The sequence below is a fragment of the Momordica charantia genome (genome assembly GCF_013281855.1).
Source record: "Momordica charantia cultivar OHB3-1 chromosome 8 unlocalized genomic scaffold, Mcharantia_2.0 BLBB01000008.1, whole genome shotgun sequence".
NCBI classification, from domain to species: domain Eukaryota; kingdom Viridiplantae; phylum Streptophyta; class Magnoliopsida; order Cucurbitales; family Cucurbitaceae; genus Momordica; species Momordica charantia.
Genome location: NW_028275166.1, coordinates 6800704 through 6811783, shown reverse-complemented (window position 1 = coordinate 6811783; position 11080 = coordinate 6800704). Strand labels below are relative to the sequence as shown.

General features: G+C 30.5%; 2 protein-coding genes across 5 annotated transcripts; both read left to right on the top strand.

The window, feature by feature from the left end:
• Positions 1-4697: 4697 nt before the first annotated feature.
• On the top strand, positions 4698-9104 carry LOC111020339 (2-oxoglutarate (2OG) and Fe(II)-dependent oxygenase superfamily protein). 4 transcript variants are annotated; one of them, XR_002602657.2, is made up of 9 exons: positions 4698-5097; positions 5674-5847; positions 5925-6017; positions 6094-6162; positions 6990-7196; positions 7774-7899; positions 8010-8255; positions 8629-8742; positions 8964-9104. XR_002602657.2 is itself a non-coding variant. In XM_022296985.2 (7 exons), the coding sequence occupies exons 1-7, from the start codon at positions 4834-4836 to the stop codon at positions 8166-8168; spliced, it is 1092 nt and encodes a 363-aa protein (XP_022152677.1). In that variant the 5' UTR covers positions 4698-4833; the 3' UTR covers positions 8169-8271. The 4 variants fall into 4 exon arrangements, 1 of the variants encoding a protein (XP_022152677.1); XR_002602656.2 differs by having other exon boundaries at positions 8585-8742; XR_015792923.1 differs by having other exon boundaries at positions 8949-9088.
• On the top strand, positions 8749-10978 carry LOC111020340 (uncharacterized). The gene is made up of 2 exons (XM_022296986.2): positions 8749-9136; positions 10766-10978. The coding sequence occupies exons 1-2, from the start codon at positions 8830-8832 to the stop codon at positions 10780-10782; spliced, it is 324 nt and encodes a 107-aa protein (XP_022152678.1). The 5' UTR covers positions 8749-8829; the 3' UTR covers positions 10783-10978.
• Positions 10979-11080: the final 102 nt, after the last annotated feature.

The window sequence follows — 11080 nt, the reverse complement described above, 5'->3', positions numbered from 1 at the left end:
TTGATCTTATAGTAAATATATTTTGATGTCGTTCAAAAAAAAATTACATATTTTGATGGGTTCATATGCACATTTATATTAACTTTATAAATCCATCGTTGGTGTGTGTAAAATTGTGTTTTTAAATCTCACCAAAGTATAAACTTGAAGACCAAGATTCAATTATGTATAATCAACGTCCATGGTGGCCTATTGATCTAAAGGGGCTATGATTAATTAAGAGGGAATTGGTTCAAATCGTCACCTACCTTACGAATTAGTAATTCATATGTGTTTTCCGGCACGGGCCCAAACATTCACGAATATAAATAAATATAAATATATATATATATATATATATGTATATAACACAATGTAAATAAAGTTTTATCATTTACAAAAATTAAGCATACATAATAAACAGAAAAAAAATCATCATGTGGAACTTGAATTTAAATTTAAAATACTAAAATAGTCGTTTTTTCAAGAACACCGAGATAAAAACGGACATTTAAAAAGTACACGAACTAAAATAAATAAATTTTAAAACTGCAATGACTATAACTAAAATAATTCAAGTCACGAGATAAAACTATTTTAGTTTTAAGCTGATCATTGGGTTTTGTTAAAATATAACCTAACTTGTAAATTTTATTCCCCGACTTTCTTAGTTTTTCAAGTTACTCTGGTCAAACCAATCCAAGCATTTTCGAATTTGAAAACAAGAAACTTTTTTAGATTTTGGGCTAAATGGATTTGAATTTCCATAAATAATTTTCAAGTTTTGATCCACCAAACAACAATTTATCATGTCCCTTGTTTTTTAAAACATATAAAATAGATTGAGTTGCGTACCAAAGACAATCTTACGTTTTCAGTTTTTTCAGATTTAGACTTTGAAACTTTTAAGGGGCAGAATTACTGACAAAAAAAACATATGACCTTAAATTATAAATTGATTTTATGTTTGTTAAAATTAAAACATGTGAAATATAATGTATTCTAAATTATTTAACCTTGTAAAATAATAATTATACAAATTTCATACAAAATGTTAATCAACGAATTAATACAAGTTTAGGTTAAACTACAATTTAGTTTGTAACCACTCATGAAACAATACTTTGAATTGAGATTCAGTGACCAAGTCTGCTACCAAACACATATTTGAAAACACTAAAAACAAATAATAAACTCTGGTTTTCATTGAATTCATTGTTTTCGAATTTCATTACCACCAAACGCACCCTAAAATACATCAATGAGCTAAAAAATGAATTCATTTAATATGATTAATAATTTTAAGATATTCCATCATAGGTGAGTAGTTTTATGAGTATAATCTATCTCATTTCATACGTGTACGATCCCACATTGAAAATAGATAGAACATTTATAATAAACATGAAATACTCCAAGCATAACTTTTGTTTCCATTATACTACTAATACTTTTTATTATAATAAAAAATTATTTTTATTAGTCGACGATTTATTATAAAATATTATAAATTGTTTAATTTAATTTAATTATATTAATTAATATCCATAGTAGTTTTTAAAATATAATTGACATCCCATTTTGATTGACTAGTTAGTTACAACGTGCACAGAATTTTTATTTAACCATACAATGTTTTCTTATAATTATTTGAATAATTTATGACATGAAATACAAACAATATATTAATTATAATTGGTAGAATATGATAAAAAAATTTGTTTTATAAAATTTCGTTAATGTGGTATGTTAACCTATCTATATTATTTAAAATAAAAGATATATTTTAGAACTAATAATATTTTTAAACTTTCCATTAAAATAAAAGTATAATATTATAAATTTTATGGAAATTTATTACAAATTATAATAGACTTGTGCAATAAAAAAAGAAATATTAAATAATTTTATCTAATATTCATTTCAAATATTAGGTAATTTTATGACAATATTTTTAGATAATTGTTATTTAAAAAATAAAATAAAATATTTTAAAAACACGCTAAATTTCTTATGAAATTTGAATGTGTTAATAAATTTGTGACAAATATATTCTACAAATATTTTAAATAGAAAATATTATTAGTTATTAAAAAACAATGAAAAATAATATAGTAGGCAGAGAAACAAAACAAATAAAACAAAAGAATATATATACACACTTTAAAATAGGATTTTGGCTCTTATAGTTAGAAAACATATACCATTGTTGAACACATTAAAGTAGAGGTAACATCCCTAGATTTAGTAGCATGCAATTATTTTTATTTTATAGAAGAACTCCATGCAACCTTAAATATCACATATGTCTCAAACTATTATTATTATTTATTATTTGTTTTTTTAGAATGAATTCTATGCAACTTTAATGTATCACATATGTCTCAAGCTACTTTAATTTAAAGATTCGAGAAATTTGGACAGATTGAGAAAGACTAACAATAAAGAAAAAAATGAAGTTCAAAATATTGGTGGGAAGAAAACAACTTTTTATAATAGATAATGAAAAAATTACTAAACTTTTTGAATTAATAACCAATGAAATTCTAATATTAATTAAAATTAAAGAACAAGATATTTAAATTATTGAGTAATTAAACAACAAAACTTCTTCGTAGTCTACCTTTTTACATTTTATATATTTATTATTGTTAATAATTGATTAATTAATTTACTACTTGTGAGTAATTGTCAATGACGTGGTTAAATTTATGAGTAGTATGTGTAAATTAAATTTGTAATTATTTTACTCAATTTATTCTTGCTTATAATTCAAAAAATGTAGTTTTTTTTTTTTTTGTTATTTATAAATATGATGGCCCGGTAGAGAATTATATATATATATATATATATATATATATATATATATGAATGTAAATGTTATTATTTCAAATGAATTTTGAACGAATGAAATGAATTATTTTGCTGACAGAGAGAAAATATCTTATTACATGAAATAAAACAGAGCTGGATTCTATAAGTTTTTTCTTCTTTTTTCTTGTCATTGTCAGGGGAAAGCTAGATAACTGTGTCAATTTTCAGTTTATTTCATTAACTTGACCATCCTAAATTTAGATAAATATTATAATTTTTATTTTTTTTTTACCATATGTTCAATTTATGCTAATTCACGGACTGATTTTAACCAAAAGTAATGTAAATCTAAAAACTCATTAATTTAATGAAAATCAAGCTTGGCACAAAATCAAATTTTATTAATGCACAAAATCAACCATTAAATTACTCTATCAAAACTTAAAAAGAAAAAAAAACAGTTCTATTGTCATTTTTCTGTGAATTATCCTAGCAATTATGTACCAAATATATATTTTATAGTTTAGTGTATGCAACTAAGAACACTTTTTTCAAGGATTCTTTCAAAGAAAACTTATTAGAAGGCAAAAGTTGCAACACTTTTAAAAGTTTCGGGTAAAGATTACAACATTTTATCTCTATTTCTTAAAACTCTCACTTAATTTTACCGCTCTTTCTACTGTCATTAAGAAACAAATGGAATTTTCTGCTGCATGCATGCTCATCATTTTTCTTGTAGCACGTCTTTGCCATCTTCGATGTTGCACGCCTCCCCACTTTTGTCGTTGCTCATCGTTGTCGCGGATGCACTACTAATTTCGTTACTTCTACTGCATATCTCCTATTTCCCATCGTGTTGTTGCAAATTATCATAGCTGCCTAGTTAGAACTAATCTCTTCTCCTGCACAATTTATAAATTTTGGAAAATTGAATTTTTTTAATCTGTTTGAATCTAGTGTTGTTATATTTATAGATTCTATTAGGATTTTGAATAGTTATATGTTACATTTTGGTAATTATAATAATAATTTTTTAGTTTTTTGTAACTGATTTTGTCTTTAACATAATGACATTTTATCAATAGTGGCAAATTTATTGGCCGGTGGTTTTAATGGTTTAACGGATTTTTAAAAGGAAAAAACTTCGCTCCTTATCGGTGAGGAGCATTGTGCTCCTTACCCTCACGTGGTCCTATAAAAATAAAGACAAGTATTGGTTGTTATTTTTTTTAATTGTTTTATTAAATCTCATAATCTTTTTTTTTTTATTCATCTCCATTTTGTTTTTAAACTTTATGCAACTCAAGTTTATCGAATGAAAAATGAATTTGTTTAAATTGCATAACATTTTTCTTCTATGGTTTCGTGCTTACTATCTTCTAATTTTAGACGAAAGCTTTTTGCAATTTGTTGTTCATAGTTGTAGGGAGAGAGAAAATTGGGAAAAGTTGTCCAACTAATCTAAAAAAAGAATTCAAAGAGATTTGGGAGTTTTTATCGGATTATGAGATTTAATAAAATAATTAAAAAAAGCAACAACCAACGCTTGTCTTGTTTTTATAGGACCACATGGAGCGAAGTTTTTTCCTTTCTAAAAACATTATTAAAGTGGGGGTTGTAATAAAATAATTATAAATTAATATTAATAATTTTCAATGCATCTGTTGTTAATTCTTACTTACGAAAATGGCACTTCTGTAATTTATTTGGATTTCTATTCGTGGATTAATTTTTGTAGGGAGTGGGAGAATTCATGTTCAAATTGACCAATAAGGACTGGTAACAACCTAAAAATTTATAATTAAACTAAAACATGGTCGAAATTATAATGGGTAAATTGAAAATTAAGCCAATTTCAGGGACTGAATTAATAATTTATTTATTTTGTTAGTAGAGAAGCGACTGCTGTTTTTATAGACAAATTATTTGCGCAGCAAAATCTGAGTGCACTCTCCCGCCATCACCCAAAACCTCGCAATTTCTTGATCATCTGCTACAATTATATACTTTATTTTCTCGCTCTGAGTCGTTTTTGCAGCTATGGACCTGCCTGTGATCGATCTGGCCCCATTTTTGACGGCCTCGTCGGAACTCGCCGGCGACTCTCCGATCGAGTTAGCGCCCCCACTCACCGCTCTGTGCGAGGAAGTGAGTCGGACTCTGAAAGAAACCGGCGCGCTCCTGGTCAAGGATCCGAGATGCTCGGTTGAGGACAACGATCGATTCATTGATATGATGGAAAAGTTTTTTGAGAAGCCGACTGAGTTCAAGCGTTTACATGCGAGGCCTAATTTGCATTACCAGGTGAAATTGTTATTTGATTTGCTTCTGTGATTTGGTTTGATCACCGGAAAATGTAGATCGATCGGAAGCTAAATTTTCTGTTATTTCTGGAAAGTTCGATTCCTTGTTTATGGTTTGTCTTTTTTGTTTTTAAAGCATTTGAGATGAGTTTCATAATTTATCTACGGATCAGAAAATATTGCTCCGTCAATTGGTGCATGACTGCTTCTTTTCACTGTGTCAGTCTCCCACCCCTTTATTTTCTACAAAGTCTCAAAAGATCAATTGCTTCTCTTCCACGCTCAATAGAGGTTAAATTCACACTGCGATGAAGTGAATTTAGGAAATTAAATGCTCAAAAAGAGGAAAAAAAAAGTGAACAGCAATGAAGAGAGAACAACTTCTCAAATTCGTCATTTCTTTACTTCATCAGTTTTGAACTATTGTGGATGTTCAGAGTTAATAAAGTGCTGAAAATTAATGCTGTAAGAAGGAAACTAAGCTTCCGAAATGAACAAATGGAATTTAGGTCTCTTTGTACTGAGCTGATAGTATCAATTTTGGATTTAATTTTAAATTATCAAATGGAGATATCAGGTCGGGGTAACACCAGAAGGAGTGGAAGTTCCAAAAAGTCTGGTCGATGAAGAAATGCAGGAAAAGATAAGAGCAATGCCCAAGGAATTCCAACCGTTACTTCCCAAGGGGCCGGATTGCAAGTGGCGATACATGTGGAGAGTGGGTCCTCGCCCTTCAAACACCAGATTTAAGGTTCTATCACTTCTTTTACCCTCTCCTTTCTCGTCAGTTGTGTCTTCCCCCTCATAATTTTTACCCCTTTTGTGCAGGAACTTAATGCTGAGCCGGTTATCCCTGACGGTTTTCCTGAATGGAAGGATACCATGGATTCCTGGGGTTTCAAAATGATATCAGCCATAGAGGCAAGTAATTGGACGAGGTTTCTCAAACTTACTATACTGTTTTTGTGCATATCATTTAAAATGTTATTTATCCCAGGCTGTTGCTGAAATGGCAGCAATTGGGTTTGGCTTGCCCAGGGATGCATTCACTTCTCTGATGAAGCAGGTATCGTCTGTTTTTTTAGTATGCCGCGTTGAATCAGTAATCTGCTTTTATCTTCTAAATCTCCTTATCTTTTAAAATCTCTTATTATTTAGGCATTTTATATCAGATAAATGAAAACTGTTCACTGTCTAATCAGAAAACATCAAGAAAGGAACCTTTTTTTATATTTTATAAAGGGAAGGACTGCTCTTCTGATTAGAAAGAATGATTATATTTTATGTTTTTTCTGATAAAAAATGAACGGAGCATTGTTATTTGTCTGTGGCTACTACTCATTTGGAATTTCTCCAAATGGAATGGAGAATCAGGGCTGCTTTAGAGGGTTAATGCATCCAGTTCTTTGTTGTTGAAAGCATGTTGATACTGGGGGTGCTAAATACTACTACATTACGTGCAACATTGCATTTAGAGTACATCCACCATCAGTCTCTGCACGTGAATCTTTAAATCCGTAATAATGTCTTAACTGTTTAAAGCCCTGCTTAGCCTGCCGAACCCCCTCCAAAGTCTTGTCTTTACTATGTTTCCTTTTTCCTCAACACTTGTTTCTTTTCAAATTATCTTACTAGGTAAGAGTTAGACAACTTATTTACTTTTAATTCCTCAATGACTAAACCTTTTTTGTTTCCTGAGGATTCTTTGCTGGAGACAGTATGATTATTTTCCTGGATATTTGATTAAGTTTCTGGATATTCTGTTATAAATGCTATAAACGTCTTCCTTTTTAATTTTTTTTTTGTGCCATAGAAAGGCCTGTCTTCCTCAATAATCATATTGACCCCGACTTCACTTCGTCCTAAAAGTACTTTTCTTCCTTGAAATCCCAGGGACCTCATCTTCTTGCTCCAACAGGAAGTGACCTTCATAGTTATGGTCAGGAGGGTACAGTCTTTGCTGGGTATCATTACGATCTTAATTTTCTGACAATCCATGGCAGAAGCAGATTCCCAGGTCTATATATTTGGCTTAGAAATGGCCAAAAAGTTGAAGTCAAGGTTCCTATCGGATGTCTTCTCATACAGACTGGAAAGCAGGTAATATGGTCATGGTTGAAAGTCAGGACCTATAACCAATTTCGTAGTTTACAGGTTTGCAACTGTGTTGATATACTATCTATCTCCAGTGAGACTGTCGCTGTTCCAAATGCACAGCTGACTTTTTAAGAAGAAAATTTAAATAAAAACATTGCTGATTCTTTCTCAATGGTTAATATTCAATTAGCTTGTGTGTCTAAAACTGGGAGGTTCGTGCTTTTATCATACAGCTGGGAGGTTTCATTTATTATGGTGAATGATAGAATATTATGTGGAAAAAAGAGAGTAAATTATGTTCCTTGAGTCGATTGAATTCTGATATAGTCTGACTTATGATTAATTTTCTCTGAGAGTAGTAAGTTTCACTTTATGAATGGTTTCATTGTAGGAGCAAGCTCTGTTTTTCTTTACCATGGGCTTCTAGATTGTAGAATACTATTTAACTGATTAACTATTAAGTTATGCTACTTACATAAAGATTGGGGAGCCCGTTTATTTATGATAAATACTGCATGGTTTGGAATATGCAAATTCCAGGAATAATATTTTACTCTTTAACTCCATTTCTCTTGAGCAGATAGAATGGCTGACTGCTGGTGACTGCATAGCTGGCATGCATGAAGTAGTTGTCACAAAAAGGACAATTGATGCTATAAAGATTGCATCAGAGCAAAAACGTAGTCTCTGGAGAGTCTCTTCGACTGTAAGTGAATCCAGTTATATCATCATTGTTTCCTTTACAATATGAGAAAACTGACAACTTAGTTTCATACTTCTTCTGGAGGATCTAAGTTTTTGTTTCATTGCATGTAGTTATTTGCCCATATAGCATCTGATGCTGTCTTGAAGCCTCTTGGCCACTTTGCTGAATCTCCACATGCCAACAAGTATCCAGTCATCTTGGCAGGAGAATATGTTGAAAAAGAGCTTGCAGTAATTAATCTAAAAGGAAAAAAAGGAGAACCTCTGTAATCAACCCCTGTATTTTTGTTCTCTCACGGATGCCAATAGACTTTGCAGATTGTTTGCACCGAAAGGAATCAAGAGAAATAAACTTCAGTTAAACATTTTTACAGTTTTCTGTGAATTGGTCCAATTAATTGATCCCTCACTCATTCAAGTGTATTTTATCATGCCTAAATTTGCCAAAACCATTGTAACGACAGTATGGTTGAAATGCTCCACTGTTTTATGTGAAAATGGGATAGTTGAGCTCTGAAACCACTAACAGTCTTACACTTGGCGCATATTCAAACTTTATTCATCTTGGAGAAGTGTTTAACTCTTCCAACTCTTCCATTTGTTTTGAACTATCATAAACTAATTTGTGCATTTTGTAGGATCATAGTCGATGTAAAGATGACCAATATCCTTCCTAATCCTTGCAGATTTAGAGGAGTCACAAGTGATTGATGTTTCATAAAAATTTCAGTGCAGATAAATCATTACTTCTGTATGGTTTGCGAATCGAGACAAGTCAGCAGCGGAGGGAGACCGAAACTGGCAATGGAAGCGTGATCATGGGTTAGGATGGAAGTGCATAAGGGTACGAATCTCAATCTCTTATAAATATAATGCCAGAAGTCCATTATTTTTCACAAATTTGGGAGGCGCCATTTTATTGTGTGGGAAAATGGGGTTCTTAGGCATGAAGTTTTTGTCAGCTTGGGTGTTTTTATTGGTGATGACAAGTTTAGGTGAACAAAGCAAAGGGGAAACTTGCCGTTTCACCTTCTTTTCTTCACTTGTTAGGCTGTTGCCATGCAGGCCATCGGTTGCACCATTCCGCGCCATCCCGCCGACGGAGGCCTGTTGCAAAGCTGTCAAAACTCTCGGCCAGCCTTGCCTGTGTGTGCTTGTCAATGGCCCTCCAATCGCCGGCGTTGACCGCGACCTTGCCATGCTCTTGCCGGAGAAGTGCAATGCCAATTTTGACCCATGTACTCTCTCTCTTCTAATTATTTTTGGTCTTTTTGTTTTGGTGGTGGGTGGGGGGATTATGAAGTAAATTAAGACATGTGATCGCGATAAAAATGCCAATCCGAGGATAGTTCAGTGGATCAACTACCTTCTTTGATGTTCAAGGTTTGATCTCTCACATAAAGAAAAAGAAGGAAAAAAAGAAAAGATAAAGGTCACTGCAAGAAATAAGGATTTCTTGAAGTGACGGAAAAATAGTTGGGAAAAGCGCATCGAGAAAGGTCACTTTCGACATTTTTCCACAAAAAAGTCAGGAAAGTTGACTTTTTCCGGGGTGATATTAGGTTGAGAAAATTAATTATTAACACTGATATATAATTGATTACTTGATCAAGATTTAGGTTCTATCTTGGTTTAGGATGACTATTTTGTTTTTTGTCCATATTTTTTTAAAATTAAGTTTACAAACAATATTTCCATCTCTGTGTTGTCTACGGATATGTTTTTACAATCTAAGCTAAATTTTGAAAATTGAAAAACAATATTTTTGTGAAATTTAATTAAAAATTTAAATGCGTTCCTAAAAAATGTGAAAAATGTAGCAAAGAAATTGGGAGGAACCATGCATGATTTCTAATTATATAAAATTATAAACAAAATTCTATGCAACGGGGACTAAACTTTTACACGTGGTTATTATACTTTTTCTTATACTTTTAAATGTTTTCTTTTGGTTCTTGGATTTTTTGCATGAAAATTAATTTCTCATTTTTAGTGTTAAATTTATGTTGGTTTGTGTTTTAGTATTAGGTGGCATGGGGTTTGGAAAAAATATGTTACCCATATTATTTATGTAAAATGTAATATAAGAATTTAGCAAGAAAGACAAAATAAAATTTTCATAAAAATTTATAGATCAAACCAAAATGTTTTAGAGGACCCAAATGAGATTTTAACCCTTAATCAAAATTTGATTTATCAATCATATTTGTTCAGCAACTATTATTTTACTGACTTAATAGATCTTCGGATTGGTGAATTACCAATTAACATTGAACAAATATTAAATTTGCCACTTTTGTAAATAATAAAAAGGTTTAAATATGTTCATTTTGGTCCCATTACTTTTAAAATGTTGTTTCTAACTTTTGTTCATTTTAATTTTTTACTTTCAAAATGCCCATTTTCGCTCCTATATAATTTTAAAAGTGACAATTTTAGTTCTTATTTGCTAAAGTTAACATAAATTTTATATATAATAAATTTTTTAATACAAATTTATGACTATATTTTAAGAAATTTAATGAGTGGAGTGTCGTGCAAAAGTTTTGATCGAAATAAATGAAGATGAAAGGATCGATATGATTACGTTTTCAAGTGTAGGGACCCAAACAAACGTTTCAAAAATATAGAAATTAAAATGATTAAAAATTGAAAGCTTAGGTGATAATAAAGATATTTTGAAAGTATAACAAAAATAAACTAATGCCAAAAGTACTAGAAGCAAAAAAGTATTTAGACCAATTAAAAAAGGCAACATTTCTTTAAAAGTGAAGTATAAAGTAGGACTTATTTTACAATTTTCCTTTTTTTATTATTTATTTCTAATTTTTGTTCATTCATAATGGGTGTTCTTTTTAATTGTGCAGGTGAACTCATGAAATAAAATGAAGTATTAAACGAGCATTTCAATAGACATTTTCAGTTCAATAATAAGATGATATATGGATGAAATGCGAGGTCTATTAAGCTTTAATATTTATGGTTTATCTTTGTGTCTTATTTTTCTATTCTCTATACTAGGCTCTATGTAATTGTACTTGTCTCTGATAAATACAATATCAATAATATCAGTAATTTAATCTTTTAAATTTGTAATAACAATTATTTTTGGTATTTTGAAAGGTCGATTGGAAATATAGTTTAATAAATGCGAAATATCGAGAAACTAGAATAGTTTCGAA

Bases quoted from the DNA above. Each gene is read 5' to 3' on its own strand.
- LOC111020340 (XM_022296986.2), top strand. From the start codon at position 8,830: ATGGGGTTCTTAGGCATGAAGTTTTTGTCAGCTTGGGTGTTTTTATTG.
- LOC111020339 (XM_022296985.2), top strand. From the start codon at position 4,834: ATGGACCTGCCTGTGATCGATCTGGCCCCATTTTTGACGGCCTCGTCG. The intron at 6,018-6,093 runs GCAAGTAATTGG...TATTTATCCCAG, and splicing joins AAATGATATCAGCCATAGAG to GCTGTTGCTGAAATGGCAGC. The intron at 7,197-7,773 runs GTAATATGGTCA...TCTCTTGAGCAG, and splicing joins TCATACAGACTGGAAAGCAG to ATAGAATGGCTGACTGCTGG.